The sequence below is a fragment of the Terrapene carolina genome, unplaced genomic scaffold, assembly GCF_002925995.2.
Source record: "Terrapene carolina triunguis isolate 2854851 unplaced genomic scaffold, T_m_triunguis-2.0 Scaffold97, whole genome shotgun sequence".
Lineage (NCBI taxonomy): Eukaryota > Metazoa > Chordata > Testudines > Emydidae > Terrapene > Terrapene triunguis.
In genome coordinates, this window is record NW_020664448.1 from 1,607,023 (window position 1) to 1,632,948 (window position 25,926).

A 25,926-nucleotide genomic window follows, 5' to 3' on the forward strand; every position below is an offset into this window, starting at 1 on the left:
AGGATTGAATAAGGACTGGGAATGGCTGAGCCATTACAAACATTGAATCTATCTCCCCTTGTAAGTATTCTCACACTTCTTATCAAACTGTCTGTACTGAGCTATCTTGATTATCACTTCAAAAGTTTTTTTCTCTTACTTAATTGGCCTCTCAGAGTTGGTAAGACAACTCCCACCTGTTTATGCTCTCTCTATGTATATGTTCCACTCTATATGCATCCGAAGAAGTGGGCTGTAGCCCACAAAAGCTTATGCTCTAATAAATTTGTTAGTCTCTAAGGTGCCACAAGTACTCCTGTTCTTTTTGCAGAGTATATAGTAAAACTTGAGTTCTGCTTAGCTATACCTTAACCAATCATTTTACTGAAATTTAACTAACCAATCCTAACATACTGTAACATGGTTATTTAACCAATTATATTCCACCACCTTAATTGGTTTACACCCAACAAAATTAATTATACAGCAGACAGAAACAATTACAGAACCAGACAGAGACCATGCAAATAAACATACAAAACAATACAGAAGTGAGGATTTCACAACTACATTTATACAGACATAAGGGTTTTCCAGCTGTGTCTATTGATAAGTAAGTTCTTACCAGACATGATGCTATCAAACTAAGTTTCCTTTTACATCTTCTAGGCTCTTTCCTTTCTCTGGAGGTGATAGGAATATCAGGACAGAATTGTATTCCTAACAGCCCAATAGCACCTTATTTCCATGTGACTAGTTTGGAATGTAAGGATGTGACCCTTCACTTCCCAGTTTATGGCTGCCTCTGCTGCTTAGCCGAAGGCCTTAGCCTAAGAACCAGGCCTCAGACCGTTACAGAAGAGAAGGCCCTTACACATACAGAAAGTGATTTTGATTCTTTCTTTCTTTTATACGTCTATAACTAGCTAACTGATAAGAATACACGTAAATTCTTAAAGTGTAGGCCTTTACAGACAGGCCTGAATAGCTATATCCTAACATACTGGACATTTTGTCACCAGTGGGTCCCTCAGGAGTGGCTCTACCCCTTAATGAGGTACCCTGTGAGAGTGCTCTGGCAGACCCCTGCTTCTCTCCCTCCTATAGCCAAAAGGACTGAACTCAGATACTTCATATCAGCCAAGAGGTACAAATTTCTGTTTTCACACCCTCCTCCAGGATCTCTAATGGTGGTGGCCACTAATGAGAGGCACTGTCAAGGTCAAGCAGGCCCGATGCCCAAGGCAAAGAACCCAAAAAAGCTGAACTTGTTTGGCTAAAAAACCTATTCAACGGGTGGGCTACAACTCCAAATAGCAAACCAGCAAGCTTTGCTAGGCCTCTATGATTTTAATATCTGGGAGGTGATGCAAAAATGTAAGGACATGCTCCCCCAAGAGGCCAGATAGGAGTTCTCTTCACTAGTCGAAGAAGACAGTAGCCCGGGTCTCCCTGCAGCCAGCCTTGGATGCTGCCAATTCTGTGACCAGATTGATGACCACAGCTGTTACCATGTGCCGAAGTTCATGGTTAGTCTTTGAGGTTTCCTCAGGAAATCGCCTGAGGAAAGCGGGGGAGGGGTCATCAGAGCCTGAAATAGTTTCAAAGAGGGGCCCAGCAAAAATAGTTTGAGAACCTATGGGGCTGTGCAAGAATTTCAAGAACAGTTTTGTCCCATTCCCAGTCTGAGCAATCCAGGGGAAGATAACAGTGTGATCGAAATCATCCCTCTACTTCCAATTGGAGGATTACAAGCTGCTCTCAGTCCTGTTTCTAGCCTCAGAATGAGGGATAAGCAGAGCAAGGCCTTGTCTGAAACATCTGAATCAGTGGTACTCAGACCTCTGACGCTGAGGAGCCAAATTAGCGATCAACATTACCCAAAAGAGCCACAATAGTGTGAATTCATTGTTTCATTTACTGTTTTTATATGTGATCTATATATCAGCAAAATGACTGACCAAGTATTATTATTTTATCAACTACAGTTGGTTAATAACATAGAAAAAGCATCCTGATTGGTTAATAACTTAGATTAGTTAATAATTAAATCACACTGTTTTAATATGTGCTGCAAAGAGCTGCAGGAGACCCATTAAAGAGCTGCTTGTGAGCCTCAGTCTGAATATCACTGATCTAAATAAATTCCTAAAGTTTTCAAAGCATTCCCATTTTGCCATTCTTGGACAGGTATGTTTTGCAGATGTCTGGTAACTTTTTTCTTTTCCTAACTTCGATTGTTACCATTTGGTGTTATATGTGCTGCCAGGGTGTCTCTCCAGGCTCATGGCAATAATAATATTGGCTTTAGAGAAGGAGGAAATTCACTTAAGTCTTCCTGGACAATTTTGTTGTTCAGGCTTCTGCACAGAGAAGGCTGAAGCAAACACAGTGATACAGTTCATAGAGTATCTTGGATGGAGGACAAACACAGACCCATGGTGTCAGGGATGTTAATCATGGGCAAGGTCTCATCTCATAAAAATGTTGACAAAAGAGGAAGATGGCCATAAAGGAAAAGAAGTGGGGCCATAGAAACAAAAATCCAGTTGTTATTAGAGCCTGTTGTGCATGCATCCCTGTGTAGTAATTCTGGGTATCCCCTCTGAATCTCAGCCTTTATCCTCCATTGGCAGAGGTCTCTGTGTTTGGAACTGGTGTCCACAATTCAAGAAGGATATTGATATATTGGCGAGGGTTCAGAGAAGAGTTGCGAGAATTATGAAAAGGTCAGAAAACATGCCTTATAGCGTTAGACTCAAGGAACTCAATCTATTTAGCTTAAAGAGAAGATTAAGACTTGATCAGTCTGTAAGTACCTACATGGGGAACAAATATTTGATCATGATGGGCTAATCTAGCAGAGAAAGGTATAACAAGATACAATAGCTGGAAGTTGAAGCTAGACAAATTCAGACTAGAACTAAGGCATGCCTTTGTACCAAAGGTTGTGGTGGATTCTCCATCACTGGCAATTTTAAAATCAAGATCAGGTGTTTTTCTAAAAGATGTTCTAGTTCAAACAGGAGTTACTTTGTAGAAGTTCTATGCCCCATGTTATGCAGGAGGTGAGATTAGATGATCACAGTCATCCCTTCTGGCCTTAGAATCTGTGAATACATAGGTTCACCACATTCTGCATATAGGTTATCCAATCTTAGCCAATCCCATTTCCTTTTTTGAGCAGAAGTCTTCTCTATGCCTTAGTGTCCAGGGGAAGATGAACAAGATAATCTACTTCATTTTGGAGGCCCATTTTAAGGGATGATCTTTTTCCCAATCTGGAGGCGTGCTGGCATGAAAGTCCCATTGTAATGGAACTGTGGACCTTAGCACAAAGAATAGGAAAATGTATCTGTGCTTATCTGAAAATTGCCTTTCTTCGAGTAATAGGGCCACAGACCTGGCCCATCCTGGAGACAAATGGATCATCTAGAATAGAGCTGGAAATTGATACCCAAGTATTTGGGTTTGTTATTAGGTGTAATTTCCCAAGCTCTACAGTAGGAGAAATTGTATTTTTCCTCAAAGAATATTAAACATAATATAATTTAGGAATTAGATTTGAACTGTCATGGCTGTGGAAATTCTCAGCTTGCGGGAAGGTCAGGTGGCGGAGCACTCCCCTGCTGCCAGTGACCGACAGGTCCAGTTCTGCCCCCAAACTGCAGGCTGATGTACCCATTGTAATGAATCTGTGGATGCTGCACCAAAAGTGGGCAATGGAAGCAAATAAAACCCATTATCTACATGATAGAGTCCGGATGGCACTTCCAGTATTCCTAAAACATGACACACATGAACCAGGTAAGAATTCTAATATTGCTACCCACCACTAAATACTTTACAGATTCAGGGTACAAGTAAACTCTGTTAATGAAGAACTTTGGTTTGAGTTCTGCAGGGAGTAGTTAAGTGAAGTGATACTGTTCTGAGACCAAATCCTTTGAATTTCTGTGTCAGCATTTTCATAAGTAAGATTATTATGGTTCTCAATCTTCTATCTCCCAAACCTTGAGAATGAGAAGGATCAATTTTGTGCAAGATCTAAATATTATATTTGAATTTGTCTAAGTTGGATCACTTTCTTATTTCTTAGTTTATTATTTTTGTATTAAAAAACAAACCTGATTCAGCTTACTTAAAATGATCCTAATCAGGAAAACCAAGTCTTGGTGTTTTTGGTAAATATTTAACATTATAGCAATTGTATACAGCAAAGAGGGGGACTGATGTTAATAGCTTTTGTTTCCCACCAGCAGCTTTGTTAGCTTTTTTTCCCCTTTCTGAATAGGAAATGCTGTTAGTCTATTGTTTTAGAGTTGTATTGTGTCTGGGTATGATGTCCCTCTAATCATGTTCTGGACACTGATGTCTGTGTGACTGAAACTGGAATTGCAGCAAGGATTTACTACTTTTGGCGTTAAGAGAATTCTAGATACACAGTAACAGAATTGATTTTTAGCTCTGTTGCTAATGGCAACTCATTCTAATCCCTAACTATATAGTAATGTGATTTACAAGGAGTACAATGCTTGCTGTTTAATGTTGTCTGGAATATTTTTTTCCTTTGTGTTCACGTGTATTGTTAATTAAAGGAGCATTGTTCATGCAGCTATAATAGAGATCTTATATCTTCTGAAAATAGTATGTATTAAGGGTAGCGTGGATTAGAATAGCTCAGTTGACAAAGCCTTAACTCGGAAGCATATTTAAAATGAAATTTCAAAGACAATTGATTAATCACTTTTCTGATAGGACTATCAAGGAAAGGGAAGCTACTGAATTTGGATGCATTTTTCTGCTCCTGTAACCTCAAAAGGAATTAATTTTAAATTTCAGTTTGTGAAGTTGTGCATTTGTGCTTTTGTTTACTATATATACACTAATATTTTGCATTTAAATCTTTGAGTATTTTTTATTAGATGGACTTTTATGTTCTGCATTTAAAAATAATCAGGTGTTAGAACACCTAAGTATTTATATAGCAGCAGCTCCAAGTGACCCATAAGTGTTTTCTGGATGAAAATATCCGTTCGTAAAGAATTTTTAATTACCGTATATACTCGATCATAAGCCGGTTTGTTTTTAAGCCGACCCCCCCAAAATGGATAAGTAAAAATGGAAAATTTTTATAACCTGTTCATAAGCCGACCCTATAATTCAGGGGTCAGCAAACTTTGGCTCCCAGGCCATCAGGATAAGCCGCTGGTGGGCCGAGATGGTTTGTTTACCTCGAGCGTCCGCAGGCACGGAGGTAAACCTAAATAAACAAAGTGTCCCAGTGCGCCAGCTGCTTACCCTAATGGGCCGGGACAGCAAGTGGTGGGAAAAATTTTTTGGGGGGGAGAAGCTGGGAGTCAGGGGAGTAACCCCTGTGACCACCCCCCACATGACCCCACCCCTAGCCCGGGACCCCCACACTCTCCCCATCCCATCCCTTCCCACCTTATCTGGGGAGGGCCAGGGGAGGATGTCTCTGGCCTGGCTGGAGCTGCTCCGGCAGGCTGGGCAGCGTGGCCGCAGCCTGCTCTGGTGGGCCAGACCAGGTTGCGCAGCCGCAGCATGTTCCAGCGGGCTGGGCTGGGCCGGGCACCTGCTCTGGGGGGCGGGACCGAGTGGCACGGCTGCAGCCTGCCAGCCCCAGAGCTGCAGATGCTTCGGAGGCTGGGGGGAGAGCAGCGTGGCCAGAAGCGGAGAGACTCTGGCCCCGCCTCTTCCCTTCTGGCTCTGCTGGCTGTGCTGCCTCTCCTTGCTCCCTCTGTTGGGGGGAGGGGCTGTGTCCCACCTCTCCCTCTCTATACCCATTCATAAGCCGACCCCCTTCTCTGATGCTTCCCTTTTTTACCAAAAAAATTCGGCTTATGAAGGAGTATATACGGTAGTTTTACATGATATGCTGTAAATATTTCAGTTAAACTACTACACTAGTGGGGAAGTGATTTAGATTTTTTTTTTTTTAAAAAGTCTACGCTTTTTAGTAAGAAATGTAATTTAAACATTAAAAAACATTCTTACACATAAGAAGATGCTACAATGAAGTGTTTGAAAACCTCCAAAATCCATGAAATTCAGAATTGGCGTGAAACTGCCCTAAATTCATTTGATGGCTAGATGTAACTTCTGATGCAGACAAGTATCACAGGGCTTCAGAATAGAGGGTCATTTTATATCACCCTTGTAGCTAAAGACCTATAGATGACTGACTTGATTAAGGATGACTCGGAATTTTGTGGCTGAAGCAAGGTCCTAAATGTACTTTGCTTTCTTTTTAGTAACTTTTTTGTGTAAATAGAATTAGTGCTTTTGGTTCCCAGAATTTATTCTGCCACAAAATTGAGGTTTGTTTCATCAGACAATACAAAAGCACAGTCTTTTGGCTATTTTTCTTGCACCATCCATTTTTAACGATCAGTCTTGTGCTGCTTTTAGTCAGTTCATTGGGCTACTACTACTGCCTGGAGGAGGAGAGAGAAGCAATTGGTGTCACTGATGCTCTGAATCCCTTCCACTTCTTAACCAGAAAAATGTCTTGGATTAACAAGAGTTTCCATCTGAAAAAAGTGTTGAAAAAAAGTTTCAAGTTGTAACCCTGGTCATTGTAGGCAGTGTTGTAGCCACGACAAGGTGGGGGACGTCATATCTTTTATTGGATCAACTTCTGTTGGTGAGAGAGAGACAAGCTTTCGAGCTTACACAGAAGAGCTCTATGTAAGCTTCGCTCTCACCAACAGAAATTGGTCCAATAAAAGATATTACCTCACCCACCTTGTCTCTCTTAAACCGTATTCATTGACCGTCATGTTTCATAGTGAAGCAATTGAGAAGTTTTGGCTTCTTCTAAGACAGTTGCCACTTATTCCCCCTTAGAGTGTTAACCCTCTGTGGTTTAATTACCTCTGCGTCCAGTTCAGCACAACAAAGTCTTTGTCTGAGAAGAGTGAGGCAATGATCAGTAAGGTTATTCACTGGTTCTAGATATAGCTAAACCTAATGAGACTCTTGAGAGCATGGCTCAAGGTCACGTTCAGGCTTGTTTCTGACTTCTTCAGGAGTTTTAATTTCTTTGGAGCCTATGCATATAATTAATCTTTCCATTCCCATTTAGAAACCCTTCCTGTAGTCACCTATTAAGAAGGATTTCTTTGGCTGAACCCAGCTGATACATGATGACACACATATCAGATGCCAAGCTGATGCGTAATGACATTTTTCTAATATTCCCACACTCCTTCCCCAAATCATCTGGATCTTTCCATCCATTTGAATGGGGCCAGGAGGAGAATGGGGTGATGAGAGCTGCTATTTGAGCTGACACTATCCCAGTATCAAATACTTATCCACTGCAGAAGAGCATTAGGGCAACGCCTTCCCAGCAGATGATCCTACCGTTCCCCATTTTCTTGCAAAGATGTCCAATACAGCTAGTTTTGAGTTGCAGCAGGTCCGGGAATCTGCGAGGGCCACCATAGAGCAAATGTCCAGTAAGGTCTTGGCACCCTATTTTGGACAGAATGATGAAAAAAACATGGAAGATTTCTTAAATAGCTGTCCTGAAGAAAGTGGAAAAGAAATACAAGGTTCTTGAGGATGCCACCAGCTACATCTCCCACCCTTACCATGTGAGCCTGGTGGTTAAGGCTGCTATGGCTCAAGAGAAGACTGACTGCACTCATGGTACTGTACCCCAGAATCCAAAGCCATGCCATTGAATTGAATTTGGTAAACTTTATATCCTCCTGTATCTGATACCTTGTGAGTTATGGAACTATCAAATCTCATGGCTATGTTCAGGTAGAGTTGTGGGGAAAGGCTTCCAGTGTGGTCCATTTCATATCCTAGGAGAAATGCCAGGAACTTGAGAAGATTTTTGTCATGAAATCATAACATAGACTTCACCTGGTATCAGGTTCAGGTGGCCTTTAGTGTGGGTGATGGTGGCAAGGCAAGCTGCCTAATTGGCCAACAAGCAGGGCTAGAGGGTGTTGCATAGTAATTTTAACGTAAACATACATCTACAAACTTGGGCTCTAAGATGTAGAGAAGACCTTTGCTACATAACTGAAGATCTGATTTAACCTAGGAACAGAGTAGAGTGAACAAGTTTGTTTCCATATGGTAGGAACTCCTTCCGTCACACTCTCCACTCAACAGGTCAACTTTCTTTTAATTAGGTGGATTATCTTTCAGTTAAAATGCTTCATCTTGATTAAATGTCCAGTAGCTAATTACAGGAAAACACATAGCAAAGTTTAGCAAAACTATTGTATAGCAGCAGCCTTTAGCTGTAGGAAGGGGAAGCACATTAGAAGCTTTTAGTTGTGGTATTGTCCTTTCAGGTCTAAAGCGGACTGTGAGAGTCATGTAAAAAGCAACAGAGTGTCCTGTGGCACCTTATAGACTAACAGACTTATTGGAGCATAAGCTCTCGTGGGTGAAGACCCACTTCGTCAGACGCATGTGAGAGTCATGTAAATGCTATCATGTTACACAAATGAGTAGACAAGACGTAGCAAGATTTTCTCTTGTGATATTAATATTGAACTTAAAATGTCATTGTTGCAGTATCAGGATCCAGAAAGGGGTTTGTAAGTCTTGCATGTTTAAAAAAAGGAAAAAAGTCATGACCTTCTACTGTGTGGGGGACAATGTTTTATGAAAATATTGGTATATTTTGCAATATTTTATTGTACCTATAGATGTTCCAAAAATACCAAGATATGTGGCCTAAATAATCAATCTGTAATAACTTTTATACTGTCACAACAGCTAACTAATTTATATAAATGGTCATAAGATCATCATATATAATTATATGGGAGATAGTAAAACAGTACATGTGTTAAAAGCAGGGCTTGAAAAATGTGCCAGGCATATTTTGGTGCTTGCCCAGAGTATTAAACTGCTGGTCAGATGTAGACACAAAAGATGAATGGGGTGGCCCACCAATGAGTGCCCCCATGAGAAGCCCAGTACTTCCCATCTGCTGCTGGGATTCCATCCAGACTACTCTCCATCGAATGTGGTGGTGGTGGTTTTTTTTTTGGTTTTTTTTTTTGGTATTTGTATCTGCCTTTAGCTAGTGGGTTCCTCAGGTCTGAAGTCTCCACTTTCTCATCTAGCTTCTGGAAAGGTTAAAGGTATTCTCTCCTTCCGTCCCCAGTATCCTAGCTTTGCCCAGTGCATGATACTGTTGCCACTACTCTCTCCCTCCCCAAACCTTTTCTCTGTGATAAGGTGGGAGGATCTCTTCAACTTTAACTTTCTCTCAGCCATTTTTGAGGGTGGGTTGGGAGGGTGGGTTCTTCTCATGAAACAAAATAGGGCCTGCCTTCTTTGTTGCATCTCATAGCTTTCCTCAGTTTTAGCAGAGTGAAATTGACATGATTTTTGACAATTTCATTGCTGCCCACAGTTCTGAATAACAGCAGTGGAAACTGACTTGGTCTTAACTTAGGGGGGAGGGATAGCTCAGTGGTTTGAGCGTTGGCCTGCTAAACCCAGGCTTGTGAGTTCAATCCTTGAGGGGGCCATTTGGGGATTGATCCTGCTTTGAGCAGGGGGTTGGACTAGATGATCTCCTGAGGTCCCTAATAATCTATGATTCTATGAACTTCATAGTGCTGAGGCTTGAGGAAACTGAGCAGCAGCAGTGGCACTGAAGCTGAATGCAGACTTGGGAAACGGCACTGTATTTCTTCATGTTTGGAAGGTTGTCTTTGCACTCAAGAGGTAGAAATTTGTTTTCTAAAGAAGGGTTAAATTCTGCAGAAATTGATATATACATCTTCTCATCTGGCAGGACAAGCATCCTCTTGTCAGAGAAAAGTGGATTTTTCAAGACCCATTTAAAGAATTAAAATACAAATGGATACTTTAAAAGTATACATGAGGTAAAAATCCTCAGGAAAGATATTTAGAATATTGCAATTAAAATTTTTCCTATTTTTCTTTTAAAAATGGAAAAGAATCATGAAAGTTTAAAAGTAGCAACAGTTAAGCTTTTAGCAATTAAGAAGAAGAAAAAAATCTATAACTGTTGCGTTAAAGTTATGATAAGGCTGTACTGCATGTTATAATGTAAAGCTGTGCTTAATTACAATGTATATTTAAAGATCACTATATTACTAAGTGGGATTTTCCAGCTTTTGAAGCTGATAAAAGGAACCACTACCAAGATAGTTTTTGAAATCTACTAATCTAAATGTAAAATTTGTTATACAGCACACTTTATTTACCTGAAAATTTCTTTTAAAAGGAAATGTAAATGTTTTCTTCCAAACCAACTTTCATTTTTTTAAGGGTTTTTGTGTGGGCCAGACGATAGCACCATCAAACATGTTCGTCCCACTTCTTCTCTCTCCTCTCCATGCATGTTTGCCTTCTTGCTGTCTCTTAATTTGTTTTGCTGTAACTGCTAGTGGTATAGGTCTTCTTGCAGGACTGAGGGTGAGTGTGCATGTGAGCTCCCCTCAGAAGTGCATGGGCAGTGTCTTCCTGCTAATATGAGAGACAGGAAGCTTAACTGACCATCAACAAAACCAAACTGTGAAAGTATGCACCCAGTGCGTCAAATGTGCAAAGCAATAAACAATTTTTTCCTGAGTATCTTTCAACAATTGTAATCTTAGGCTACGTCTTCACTACGGGGGGGGGGGGGGGGAGTAGAGAGAAGAGAAGTAAGCTACTCAAATAGCGTAGCTGAATTCGACGTATATCAGCCGACTTACCCCACTGTAGGGACGGTGGCAAAATCGACCTCTGCGGCTTCCTGTCGACGGCGCTTACTCCCACCTTCGCTGGTGGAGTAAGAGTGTCGATTCGGGGATCAATTGTCGCGTCCCGATGGGACGCGATAAATCGATCCCCGAGAGGTCGATTTCTACCCGCCGATTCAGGCGGGTAGTGTAGACCTAGCCTTAGATGTTACTTATAACAATAGTAGGTGCAGAATCTTGAGACAGAGATGTTGTTTTAATGCTGATGGTGTCCTCAAATTTAGCATATAATTATAGGGTAGGTAATACTGAATAACAAACATGCGTGTTTCTTGCAATGAAAGTTGGCAATTATTTATACTCTTAAGCAAATATGGTTGTAGGGCAACAATGTACCATATTGAAACACTTTTATAGAATCAGATGATGGAGTTGGAAAAGACCTCTGGAGTCATTAAACACAATACTCTATATGGAGCTCTATATTTTTATTGTCCTAATGCCTCAAATATTTTAATTTACTATAATTCAGTATGTGGCACTTTTTTTTCCTTCTTGTTGTTGTATCAGTGCCTCATCTCGACTCTAGTAAGGCTTTTGATACTGTCGCTCGCATGACCTTCTCATAAACAAGCTAGGGAAATACAACCAAGATGGAGCTACTATAAGTGGCTGCATAACTGGTTGGAAAACTGTTTCCAGAGACTAGTTATCAGTGATTCACAGTCAAGCTGGAAGGGCATATCGAGTGGGGTACCGCAGGATTCAGTTCTGGGTCTGGTTCTGTTCAATATCTTCATCAGTGATTTAGATAATGGGATAGAGAGTACACTTAGAAAGTTTGCAGACGATACCAAGCTGGGAGGGGTTGCAAGTGCTTTCGAGGATAGGATTAAAATTCAAAATGATCTGGGCAAACTGGAGAAATAGGATGAAATTCAATAAGGACAAAGTGCTGTACTCCACTTAGGAAGGAACAATCAGTTGCACACATACAAAATGGGAAATGACTGCCTAGGAAGGAGTACTGCAGAAAGGGATCTGGGGGTCATAGTGGATCACAAGATAAATATGAGTCAACAGTGTAACGCTGTTGCAAAAAATCAAACATCATTCTGGGATGTATTAGCAGGACTGTTGTAAGCAAGACACAAGAAATTATTCTTCCTTTCTACTCCGCGCTGATTAGGACTCAACTGGAGTATTGTGTCCAGTTGTGGGCACCGTGTTTTAGGACAGATGTGGACAAATTGGAGAAAGTCTAGTGAAGATTAAAAAAAACGATTAAAGGTCTAGAAACCATGACATATGAGGGAAGATTGAAAAAATTGGGTTTATTTTGTCTGGAGAAGAGAAGATTGAGGGGGGACATACGAGTTTTCAAGTACATAAAAGGAAGAGGGAGAAGGAGGAGGGAGAAAAATTGTTCTCCTTAACCTCGGCGGATAGGACAAAAAGCAATGGGCTTAAATTGCAGCAAGGGAGGTTTAAATTGGACATTAGGGAAAACTTCCTAACTGTCAGGGTGGTTAAGCACTGGAATAAATTGCCTAGGGAGGTTGTGCAATCTCCATCATTGGAGATTTTTAAGAGCAGATTAGACAAACACCTGTCAGGGATGGTCTAGATAATACTTAGTCCTGCCCTGAGTGCAGGGGACTAGATTAGATGACTTCTTGAAGTCTGTTCCAGTCCTATGATTCTATGATTAAGCTAACATAGTGTGGAAAATGAAACTGAGTTCTAATCACTTGTGACCTTTAAAGTTCTTATGTTGTTGTTTTTGCAAGAGCATTAGTGTTTTAGTCTAAGGTACAACTTAGTGAGGGCATTCTGGCTTTCATATGTATCTTTCATTTCCCTTTATGTTGTGTGCATGACCAGGTTTTGAAATATTTACTAGATGTGTAATCAGAGGAATAATCCAACTATCCAGTGGGTTGTACTCTGTTGAAAACCCAGGCTCCTCATGACTTTGAGTTGGTGTGATTGGAGAATGTTGGAATTTCTTCCGGGGTGCTGTCCTGCACCCTGTTTGGGGGCTCCATCTTTCATATCTTCTGGTTATTAGGTGTCTAGTAATTTTGAAGCTTCATCCCTCTCTAGCTTCTGGAAAAGAACAACTTTCTGCCCTTTGGGGCATCCTGGTTGTTGAATGGGGGAAGGATCTCTGCTCCATTAGCCTTCCTCCAGAATCTTCAGGCTGTTGCAAGGAGGAAGGGTCTGTGTTACCTCACTCCTGTGTGTTCCTCAGCCTGCATGCTGGACAGGGGAAGTTCTCCCCCCCCCCCCCCCCCCCCGCTTGCTAGCGGGGAGACTGCATGTGGGTTTTTCAAGCCCTATTGACGACATTTGTAACATACACCATGCTTTTCTGTCCCTGTGCCAATAATTACACACAAAGCCTATTTAATATGGAGTTGGACTGATGCAGGGGTAGGCAACCTATGGCACACGTGCCGAATGCGGCACGTGAGCTGATTTTCAGTGGCACTCACACTGCCTGGGTCCTGGCCACCTGTCCGGAGGGCTTTGCATTTTAATTTAATTTTAAATGAAGCTTCTTAAACATTTTAAAAACCTTATTTATTTTACATACAACAATAGTTTAGTTATATATTTGACTTCTAGAAAGAGACCTTCTAAAAACATTAAAATGTATTACTGGCACGCGAAACCTTAAATTAGAGTGAATAAATGAAGACTCGGCACACCACTTCTGAAAGGTTGCCGACCCCTGGACTGATGGGTAATGAAACAATGGGAAACTTGAAGTGTAGCCATACTAAATGTAAATGCCCATTCTCTAGCGTCATAAGACTAGAGCATCCTTGCAAAATTCTGCTTAAATGTTTGTCCCAGATGAGTTTTTTGATGCACAAGTACTTATTCTTGATCAGTATCATGGTCATGGTGGGCAAATGGATCTTGTGCCTGTTCCCATAAATTTAGTTTTGCAAGATTAAAATAAGAGGAAATGTGACATAAGTTTGCTGCTGCTGTTGTTACTTGCTTTTATATTTCAGTTGGTTGCTCAGCTGGTTCCTTTTGAAATGTTTGTTAGGAACTGGTCTGTTTGTTGCTTTTTGCATTGTTTTCTTGCAGTAACCTTCTAAAACCTTACACTAGACCAATACTGTATTGAATTTCAGTTACCCTTGCTTTACATTTCAAAAGAAGTAGCAGGAGGGATCATTTGTGAATTTGAGACTGAGAGGTAATGAAAATAGGATGTGCAAGCAGATGTGCCAAGTTTAATTTCAGCTAACCTTCATGATCTGCCGAACAACACCAAAGGAGTCGTCTCTGAATAGTTTTAATGCTTCAAGTCCAGTCTCCGGCTTCCCTGAAATTACTTTTTTTAAAACTCTTTTCTCTCCCTGTTTACCTATCTCTGCTTTGTTTTTCCTCTACTTCCCACCACTTGTGGAAAACAATTGTGACCGAAATGTTCCTGCTGCATAATCTTTCCACAGATAGGGGTCCAATCCAATACCCATGCAAATCACTGGGAGTCTTTTAATTGACTTTAGTGGGCTGTGGAGCAGGCTGCAGGTTTAGGAGAGTGAAAATGACATTGGCCTAATTCTTTTGCCTCTACTACAGTGCAGGACAATGTCAAACTGGGGAGGCAAAAACCCCAGGAAACAGAGAGAAAAGAGACCTTCAAGGGTAATCTGAGCAGTGGTGGATCATGCTCTTTCTACTCATCAATCCCTTGGATCCAGGGGAAGACATTTTTCTTTTCTCCCATCAGATGATAGTGTTGGAAGTACTGCGGCTCCATGCCCTGATGCTCTGGTGAGCTCCAACTGCTTCAGTGCTTGGCCTGCTGCATGTGCTGTTTCTTGCTATTTCCAGCATTTGTGGGGTGTCTCAGATAATATCCAAAAATGCCAGGTGTGTTTTGTGAAATGCTTAATACACTTGTGTTTAAAAGATAATCATGTTAATAAAATTACACATTGCCCTTCTAGTGCTTGCATAATTGCACAACACAAGTTATATCATGTTGAGTAATTGCTGAAAAAATAGTATAAATTGCAGGAATTTATACTGTTCTACGTGAAAAGATTTCCCCTGAGTTCTGTAGATAAAGCAGGTTCTCACAATATCCTGCAGGAAATCACAAACTACAGAAACAAGACCAGAAGGACCATGTTATTTTGTTGCCTACTGTATTGGAGATATTTAATCATAGGTTGTTTTTTTTACTGTATGACTCTGGAAATTCTCGTTTTATGTTAATTTTTAAATACTTTAATTTATATACAGTTGAAGGAATATTCCTTTTAATATTTAGCAATTTGTATATATGTAACTTCCAAAATTGATTTTAGTAGAACATTTTGTTACTTAAAAAGAAACAAAATATTGAACACTTTAAAGGCAGCAAATTCATAAATTGGCTTAATAAACAACCTTAAAGTCTTGTTATACCTGTGATTTACTTAGCAACTCTCTTATAGCTTGGCTTTTGCATTCTTTCAAGAGAGGATGTAGGCATAGCATAAATGAGCAAGTTTCATGTGAGGTGGTAAACTGGCCAGAAAAGGAATAACTCTGCAAACTGAGTATAATCTACTTGGTGAGGGAATGGAAAGAGCAGGCCTCTCTCCTCACTTACATCCTCCTGTTAGTTGCTTTACTTGTTGTAACCTCTAACCCTTTCTATCTTGTCAGTGTTGAAGGCCTGGTCTACACTATAAAGTTTTGCTTATATAGCTGTGCCAGCTAAGAGTGTGGAAAAAAATCACACCCCCTACAGATATAGATGTGCTGGCAAAAACCCTAGTGTAGATGCACGTATGCTGACGGTGTGTTGGCTTCTGCTGCATCTACGCTAGGGGGCTCTGCTAGCATAACTCTGCTGACAGCAATACTGGCTAAGGCTCTGTAGTGTAGATGAGAATTAAGCTGTATTTGTTTAGCACACTCACTGAATGCTAATTTAGTGACAGTTACACTACTTTGCTAGTTAAGATGCATCTGTTTTCTACCAGCATAGGCCCTGATTCTGCAAATGGGTTCACAGGCCTTAATTTCCACATGTAGCTTACACCATTGCTTAGCTCACTTCTGAATTTGTCCAAGACTTCCAGGGGAGATGCAGTCACTTATAGCAGATATAAATTTGTCTCTGTGTATTTTAACACAGATTTATATGTGAAGGCGCTTGACCACATATTTACTATGTACGTTTATTTTTTCTGCATTCAGATAAATTAACAGTTTAGTAGACATGCTTAGATATATTTGAACTTCCATTATGAAACATTACCAGTGTAGTTGAGATCAGCGCTTATAGTATAACTATTTCAGCTTTGTTTTCCACTATGCAATCTGTTTGTGAAAGAAACACATCCTCATGTATTATGTGATCAGGTGACATCAATTACAGTATTCCTTAACTGTCTGTTATGATACAGCCTAATCATTTTAAAATGTGAACAATTCCATATTTATTGTGGATCTAGAGCCTTAAAAATGTAATGTATTAGATTGTAACACTAGAGGAGGTTCACTGGCTTGACTGATACTCTGGTAATGCTGTTGCAACAATATAATTCTAGAGCCACCTTTTGAATGTTTTCCTTCAATCTTTCTTGTCTGGGAAGCAAGGGCTCTGGAGACACTTCTTGACACAACATTCTCCACTGATCCAACTCCTTGCTTAATACTATTCATCTGATCTGCAACAAAAATGTAAAAATAAACCTTAATACAGCATAGCAGCCATTACTTTAAATTAATGTCTGATGTAAGGAACTTGAAATACACAACAGCTGTCTTCACATTTCTGGAACTTGACTTTCAATTGGCAGGTGGTGGTCAAATTTGGTAAATAAAACCATAGGTCTAGTAGTATTGCAAGAGGAGAGTATAGTTACTGTTGTAGCTTTATTACCCTTGAGGTGGATTCCATTATTAAAAAATATCAAAAGAAAAAAGATAGATGTTTGTTTTAATATTGAGGAGATATTATTTAAATGTTATCAGGGAGGCAAAATAATGTATATGATAATGAGTAAAATAATGAGGTAATGTAGAATAGAGTAAAAACCAACTCTCCCTCCTTCTCAGATATTTTTGTACTGTGTTTTTTATCTTTATAAATAAGTAAATTAAAAATGTCAGTAGGTTCATGAGACGTGTATAAGGATAGGTGTGTGCAAGGTGAAACCTAGAAGGAAAGGAGTACATTTTGGAGGGCGGGTGGGGAGGACAGCAGTAATTTCCCTCTCCCCTGTTGTTTTCCCAAGTACTCAATCACATACAAATCACTCACTTTTTTGGTGGAAGTGTAGCGGCTCTTTATGTATCCATTGGAGAGTGTGCACAGATCTATACCTGTGTTAACTTTGTAATGCTGCAGGCTTTGGTTTTGGGGGAAGAATAATCTCAGGGCTCTTAATGTTTAAGTAGTAGTTCATTTGTTTTAATTATTACTGTAATTGATTTTTAGGTGGATTTTAGGTGCCAGTGCTACAGTCACTGCTGTCAAACATTCACTGTTACTTAATTGGTGTCAATAAATTAGATTAATAATATAATATTTCACTTTTTGTTTCTTGTAATGATAGTTGTTAATATCATTTTGCTCTGAAAATGAATATAAGAGGCAGTTACTAAAGTTAAGTTAAATAGACTAAAATAAAATGCAGGAACTCTCCAAGTATTGCTAATCCCAAGCATTCAAAAATCATGAGTCAGATCTCAAAGTATGAGACTAACTTAAAAATCATGGGAATTATAAAAAGAATAAATGTTGAGTTCTTTTATTTAATTTGAAATCTTCAAAAATCAAAAGGCAGTTTTCATACTTTTCTTCTTAACCGTGAAGGCTTGAAACTACTTTTCAAAAAAGTGAAAGATGAGATTTGTACACAATAACATAATTCCATCAGTTGGGGCAAATATCAAACTTGCAATAAAATCGCAAGTGTTCACAACTCTGTGATACATAGCTCCCATGTATCTACTGAATTCAGGTGTGCTAATAATCCTGTTATTTTATGTTCAGGAATTTTGAATGTATTAATTTATACTAAGCTTATTTCTGACAAATGTAGGGCCTCATCTTGAAATAGGTACTCATGTGTATGCTTGCTTCTGCATATAATCCTATTAATGTTTATGGGACTATGGTCAGAAGTAAGTATACTTCAAGAGTTACTGTTTGTAAGACAGAGTTAAGCTTTACTTGATAAGTCTATTGCAGATAGGAATCACTATCTAGAAATAAGCAACTGAAAGAAATTTTTTAAAATATGCTCTCAACTCTAACCTACTTTCTTTCCTTTGTAACAATTACTTGATAAATGCATAAACAGGGCAGGGGGAAAGGGACAGTTTGCTCTGGGCCTCCATTGGAGAGGACCCCCACAAGCCGGGTTGCAATGCCACTCATTGAAATTTGGCCCAGCAGCCCTGCTGTCACAATTGAGGGGCTGCTGATCCAAAACCAGGTGGCTCTGCCACGTGGGGTGAGTGCAGTGTGGGCTTGTGCTCCAGTACATGCCCTCTCCAGCCGCCTCTCAGGGTTAAATTTTTTGGAAGGTTGTGGAGAGGAGGGGGAGTGAAGTACTTTAATTTCAGATTTTACCCTGGGCCCCACAAAAACCTCTGTGTAGCTCTGTGCATAAAAATAGTAATTGTAAATGCATCTCCGTTTTTTTAAAACTACACAATACATTTATCTTTTTGCAGGGGAACTAGCTTGTTTTCTTTCAAGATTTTTCTCACAGTGTTGAAATAGGTTTTATTAACATAATATTAAATAGTCTCTCGTAGAATGTAAGTGCACATAAACTTCCATCTTGAATAGAGGCTAGGTTAAAAATAAAACCCTTGACATTATACAAGTGTATACATGGAAATTGTCAGGTTTGTCAAGGTAGGAAGACATCAAATACTTTGTCGGTCAGTCTGCTTTGTTTCCTAGCAGAAGTTCTTTGCTCTTGAAAAATTTGAGAACACCATCTTTAAAGAACAATCTCAGATACTTACTCTTTTCCCACTAACTCTACTGAAACGCAAAACAAACTCAAAAATATAATCACTCTGTAAATTGTGCTAAACCCAGGGTTGTGAGTTCAATCCTTGAGGGGGCCATTTAGGGAAAAATCTGTCTTGGGCAGAGGGTTGGACTAGATGACCTGCTGAGGTCCCTTCCAACCCTGATATTCTGTGATAACAATACCTTACATGTACTATGTAGCATCTTTCTTCCAGAAGGATCCTAAACAACTTTATAAACAATATGCAGGGATGATTTCACCTAGTTCTGAAATGGAGTCAATTATATGCAGCTGAAACTGCCAGGGAAATGTAGGTAGACAGGGTGTGATAACCAGAGTTGGAATATGGCCAAGCCCTCAGAGCTAATAAAATCCTTACTTTGAAAAGAGTTGCATGGAATCTTTAATGACTACAATTGGCCAGGACTTATGTTTTACATCTTATCTGAAATATGGAACCTCTAATAGTGTGCATTATGGGCTTAATAGAGGAGTGGGCAGGAATAGAAAGCATCATTGGTGCTTATTCTGTTTTTATATTCAAATTTGAACTTTATAGGATGTTATTACAGGATACAGTAGATGCTTATTAGTAGAAACATATTGGTGCTCTTTTGCTATGTTGCTCCTAACCAACTTTGCTGTTATGGGGAGTGTCGATAACTCACAGTAGGGAAAGTGTTCCCAGGGGAAATGTTGCTCGTAAGAGGCTGTTGCTCTTACAAGGTGTTGCTGCAAACAAGTGTCTACTGTATTTACATTAATTTCTAGCTTGTCCCCATAATTATTGTTCAATCTGTTTAAATAGAAGTAAAGTCAAATGTTTTGTGCATAGTGGATTATTAATCTTAGTAGAAAAATGTGGTTTTAAATATCTGGAAATGCAGACCAAGGAATATCCTATTGCTTGGCTGCTTGAGTGTAAAAAGAAAATGACTTAAACTATCAGAGCACCACTAGGAGTCTTGGTACACCTAGAGAGTTCTAAATCTGAGGAGGGTTAGCTATGGTTCAACCATTCTTCCTTTTCTTTGTGCTGCTGTAGTTTGGTTCTCCTAGTGCTACGGAGTACAGAAACCTGTTGTATTTAGAGGGAAAGGGGGTAGCATAATCTGTTTTTATTCTACAGCAAGATTGCTTCAGACTTGGACCTTATAATTCAGAAGTATATTGAAAGCTTTGCAAATCCCATTTTTGCCAGAACATGATTGAATAAAGTCACAGTACCAAATTCTGCTGATATATTGGTGTAAACTTGGCACAACACATTTGAAGTGTTTATAATTACTCCAGATTTATACTGACACCCAAAGAGCAGAATTTGGCCCACAATGCCTTGGTGTAAACCATGGGATAATATATCGAGCTTGTGTTGAAATATACCGAGTCTTCTCCTGTTCTTTTGTTGTTTTACCCATCTCTAAAATCAGTAATACTTGGCATTCACTTACACTGAGCCTTAGTTCAATAGTCTGTGGCAAGCAATTGGTGTAGCTGTACCACTACTGACCCCTAAGCATAGAAAGGCATATAGGGGTTTAAACCAGTTGAGCTAAGTGGGTCCACGCTGATGTAGCTACACCGATTGCTAAATCAGGACATTGCTGAGTGAAGATGATGCATGAAAGTGAGATGAGTCCTGCATCTGGAACAATTAGCCTAGTATGTTCAGATGCAGTCAGGGAGAGATGACTTTCCAAAAAAAAAAGTTTAGATGCGTGAAGGCCAAATTTTGTTCTCGGATAAACCAATGTAAAGCTGAAGAGACTTTAATGAAGTAACTGGAGCTTGAGGGAAGGAGCTCTTAATCTATGGTGTCCACATAGAAGTGGTTGCTAGGCAGATAATGCACAATTGTCAAACAGTTCAGCTCTTTTTTTGCTCTTCTCTTGGCTATAAAGGCTGCCTGATGGTGCATTTGAACTGAAGTTATATAAAACCCCTTTTTAATTATTGCATTTATAGTATATGGCTGTGTGTGTTAATGGACTTCCCCCCCTGTTTTTTGTAGGACATTCAGTCAGAAGAAAGCTGCAATTGAGAGAGAATATGCACAGGTAAGTCCTAGGATAAATTTTCCTTTATTGTCTAAGCCATTGTTCTCCGTATGTAAGGATACATTAACTGATTAGGAAATCTCCCGCAACATTATTTTGCATTTTACATTGACTGTCTTCTGTGCGTCAAGAAATACAAAATATCTCTCTTTATCATTTGGATCCGATATTCCTGGCTGTGCTGAACAATCTCTATTCTCTATCCTGCTCTGAAGCCTGACTTGGGAAAGATCTAGGGAGGAATTGTTGGTCTTGGAAGTGGTCCACAGCAACTTTTTTCAACTGTTTCCCGGGGTCAGAGTGGCAGCCATGTAATTAGTGGAATCAAATTGGTTAGAGGAAATGGGAAAAGTCATTGTAGCATCATCATTGCAGTAGCATCTTCGCATACTTGCCTTAAATATAGCCTTGTTTAGACCCTACTTCCCCTTGGTCGGAAATAGACCAAACCTAGTGAACTTCAGAGCATTCTACCAGGCCCATCTATTTACCCATGCTTTTGTTGAAGGAGAGGCGTGGTAAGGAGTGGGATGGGTATTGATTTAGTGGATTTTGATTCTCCCTCTTGTCAGATTCCTTCTGGTTTGGGGACAATGAGCATCTGCTGGTTTAATTTGTGACTTCTTAATTTATGGCAAAAGTTCTTAGAGCCTAGGTTGGCCTCTTTAAAATGTATAAATCTAAAACAAAAAAGAATAAAGAAACATTGAACAGGGGAACTTGTTATATTTCTATGCAGAGTGAATTTTGTAAATCATAGCAGAGGCTAATTTGTCAAGACTTTAAAATTTTACCATGCACATTTTACTCATGGTGAAATCCTGCATATACATTCTCAGCCTGGAACTAAATCGAAATGAAGCCTTTTTTATTTCAAAAATGTTGTGTTTAGGTCAGTCTTTTGCTGTATATTCTAACAATATCTGTGTGCCTATCCACAAACTGAAAACTAATGCAATAGCTCTGGATTGTATCAAAAGTCAATAGATGACTCTGATGCTATCTGAGTATTCTTTGATACATTAGACTTTACATTACTGTGTCATTGATCACTTTGGCAGTTACACTAAAGTAACAACTTTTGAATAGCAGGATCAATATATTTTGTTTTAAGGCTTAGCATTTTTAACTAATGCTCTAGGCTCAGGTTTTTAAAGCTATTTTAAAGCCTAAGTCTCCTTTTCAAAAGGGATTTAGTTATTTAGGAGTCTAAATTCCATTGACAGTCAAAAACGAGATTTAGACTCTGTGAGGGAATGCACCCCTGTTTTCAGACCTTACATCGTAATAATCTTTGCAAAATATGCCTCGTGAGGCATCATTTGAAAACTAATAACTCACTGGTAAATAATATCATGATGAAATGCGTGTAGCAACATTATATGTAAAGTTATGAATTCCCCATTAGTTGTGTTGGTAGCACATGTTCAAACCCATGTAGCCCTAATTAGTCAGGACTGGTCAAGCAGGTCTTAAACAAAGGAATGTGTGTGTACCTCAATTTACATATAAGTAGTAAACTGGCTCCTTGAAACAGTAAGAGGGAGACAAGATAAATCTGCATTTTAGCAAACAGCATGAAACCTCTTTCACGATGAGACCCCATGTCTCCATCCTCACAGCTGGAAGGAACTTTATCTAGGGCTAACCCACAGGAAAATACATTTTAAAGGGTGACTGAACTATAAAAATGAGGGGCAAGTTGTCTCTCCCTCTCCATTTCTCTCTCCTTCACCTAAGACAACAAAAGAATCAGCCTGTGGACTTTGGGTACAGATTCTGACCTGAAACTTGGTCAGCAGGTTTGCTGGGAACCTGTGGGGTAAGAATGTCACCTTGAACCAAGTCTAATTTAAGTTTTATAAAGTGTTTTATGTTTATTTCTCTTGTAACCATTTCTGACTTTAATGCCTTGTACTCACTTAAAACCTGTCTCCTTGTAGTTGAATAAACTTGTTTTATTCTTTAATTTACTAATCCAGTGTTGTGAATTGTTTGGGTAACTCAGTTTAAGATATTGATCACCTCAGAGGGACAACTGACTTAATATATCTGGACTGTCCGGGAGAGGGCTGGACAGTGTAGAACACATGTTTTGGGGAGAAGTTCAGGCCTGGGAGTGTGTTCGGGGTCACCCTGCAAGTAGTAACCAAACGCTGCTGGAAGCCAAAGTGTGGCTGGTGTTTACTGACAGGCTGCTGGGGTCGGAGTTTCTGGACCAGGGTTGTAGCTGTACGCAGACATTGGAGTATGACCTGCAGGCTGTTTGTGAGCAGCCCAGGTGGGACCTACAGCAGCAAAGCATTGTGAGGGACCCAAAGTTGCAGGGCAGGAGTGACACAAGACCTCACTGGTCTGGATTGCACCCTGGAATGTCATAGACTCCTAAATCAATTGCGATGCTGAGGGCAGCAATGCCTAAACACCTGTAAAAATCGAGGCCTTTGTGCCTAAGAGATGCAGGGAGTCTGAGCTCAGATCTTAATATATTTCTCTGCGTTATCTAAACACAATGGTGAGTGATGTGTTTTTGTACTCGTGAAAATTTTTAGCATTCATTCTATATGGGGTAAAGTCTTAATGAAGTTAGGAAAATGAACAATTGCCTTCTCAGAGTTCTGGAGCTATAACACCTGAGGTTTTCAGACTTTTTAGTAAAAAATGCAAATTTCCAGCAATGCAGCTGGCATCATGGATTTAGTGACTGCCTAATCATATGAATAAAAATTTGCAGGATTGCATCCTTGGTTTGGTGATAGGTGTATTGTCTGAAAACATTGGATAATTCACATTTAGAGCTCTTCTGTGTGAAATTTTCTGACAGTGCTTCCCAACAATACAAATTGTCATTGAACTAAATCTAAACTCTCTCCCATTAATTATAATGTGAGTTTTGTCTTTAAAACAAAGTTTTATAAAAGGAGCTGAGAATTCTCAGTAGCTTATTTTTTAAGTAAAACTTGGAAGGGCTTGTCTACAAGGTGAGTTACTGCGCAGCAAGCCAGGATATGAATTGACATCGCACTAGCTCAGCCACTCAGTAACATGCCATGTGGACACTACTACAGTGCGTTGAAAGCCCTGGAGTGCAGTGCTTACTGTGCCATAGCAGCGTCCACATGGCGCGTGACTGTATGGCCGTGCTGGCGTGCTGTAGATTCATGCCCTGGCTTGCCCACAGAAACTCGGTGTGTAGACAAAACCCTAAGCTGTTTTAATGTATTTCTTGCAAATAATTTAGTCCAAAATATCCAAATGCCTTTTGACACTTTAGGGGACTGACTCATGCAAGATTAAATTTTGTCTTATTTGCCAAGCTAGTCTATAGGAAAGAGTAGGTAAAATTTAAAAAAACAATATTAGCACTCCTCCCGTCACCTTGTCAAAAAGGCCATTTTTGTATTATTTTGAAAAACTGTATGCTGATGTACTGTACTTGTGTGCCAAGTTTCTGCAGAATACATCTTTATATCAGGATGGAACCTATATAGACCATAGTGTCCTACAGTGGTGAGCAATTTGTGCAGGGATAGTGAATTATGCTACATATCTGCATAGAAATAGCATAAAACTTGATTTTTCTAATATTCTTACTGTTTTTGTTTACGTCCGGGGTCTCAAACTCAATTTACCTTAGGGCCAGTGCCAGTCCTCAAATCCTCCCAGCAGGCCAATAATGTCACTCGTGCCACCTGGAACCCGCCCCCCACCTGCCTAAGGCTCTGGGAGGGAGTTTGGGTGGGGGAGGAGGTCTGGGGTAGGGAATTGGGGTTCAGGCTCTGGGAGGGAATTTGGGTGCAGAAAGGATGAGAGGTTGGGCTCTGGGAGGGAGTTTGGGTGATGGGTGCAGGCTCTGGGCTGGGGCAGGGGGTGCGGGTGCAGGAGGAGGGGGTGGGGTTGCAGGCTCTGGGATGGAGGAGGGGGAGCAGTGCAGGCTCTGGGAGGGAGTTTGGGGGCGGGAGGGGGTGTGTGGGAAGGGGGAGGGGGTGCAGGCTCTGGGAGGGAGTTTGGGGGTGGGAGGGGGTCCAGGCTCTGGGAGGGAGTTTGAGGGCTGCGGGTGTGTGGGGAGGGAGTGGGGGTGCAGGCTCTGGGAGGGGGTTGGGGTGGTGCGGCGCTTACCTGGGGCTCCAAGGCAGGGTGGGCCAGGGGGCCTCTGCGTGCTGCTGCCCCCAGGCACCGCCTCCGCAGCTTCCCATTGGCCGCAGGGGTGCTTGGGGCAGGAGCAGCGCATGGAGGCACAGCCCCATTCTGTCACAGGGCCGCAGGGAGGGGCCAGCAGCCACGTGGAGCGAGCGCGCAGGAAGCCGCTCAGCTCTGCTGTACTGCCGGTGGTGGGCGGGGCCCCAGACCATTTTAAATCGCGTGGGGGGGGGGAGCACCCTGGGGTGGCAGGCGGGGCCACGGGAGAGACCCGGCCCCAAAATTGCTGGAGCCCTGCAGTCAACACTGGGGAGGTTCTTGGGCCACAGATGGCCTGTGGGTTGGGACTTTGAGACCCCTGGTTTACGTGTTATACCTGTCCTTTTGCTAAGGGGTCTCACGAGAAATTTTTTGGTGGCCTCAGAGTGCGGCCACCAAATCTTGCTGATGGCCGCTCCGACAATTTTTCCTAAAATACTTAATTAACTCTAGGAAAAACAAATATACATGCACCTATATATGTTCAAATCATTGTAATTTATTTATGTAATAATAATAATGTACGGTTGTCTCTATTCTTTACTGGACCTAAACAGAATAGAACAAAATAATGTGCTTTGCATGTTCTTGTCTCTGTTGTTGTTTCTTTTGCCTTTTTTTTTTAGACTTGCTAGATAGTAAGTCTGTTTATGTGAAAAGTGATATTTGTATGTTTGTTAACATGGCTTTGCCCCTCCCCCCAACCCCAAATAACTCCCCAGGAGGCCTGTGGCCATACAAAAAGCCCCACGGTGGCCACGTTTGAATCTAAGCGCTATGGAGCAGGGAATGTCTTAATTACTTGTCTGTATGATGCCTAGCTCAGTGGACCCTTTATTGGGGCTCTTAGAGTTTTATTTCTTTTTATTTGTATTATGGTAATGCCTGTATGCTGAGTCAGTCCTGTCACTACAACTTTGCGGCATTAAATATTTTAGTACTCTGCTAAACAAAAACATATACATTTAAAAG

At 40.6% G+C, this 25,926-nt stretch overlaps 1 protein-coding gene across 3 annotated transcripts in view; it reads left to right on the plus strand.

Annotated features, from left to right (window-relative positions):
• The window catches only part of FCHSD2 (FCH and double SH3 domains 2), a 238,053-nt gene that overhangs the window by 30,406 nt on the left and 181,721 nt on the right, over positions 1–25,926 (plus strand). For 2 of the 3 annotated variants that reach the window (XM_026651594.2, XM_026651593.1), the window contains exon 3: positions 20,730–20,775. In XM_026651594.2, the coding sequence (XP_026507379.1) occupies positions 20,730–20,775 (46 nt within the window). Of the gene's footprint in view, positions 1–14,434; positions 14,499–20,729; positions 20,776–25,926 lie in introns of those variants that run through there. The other variant, XM_026651596.1, reaches the window with a different exon arrangement.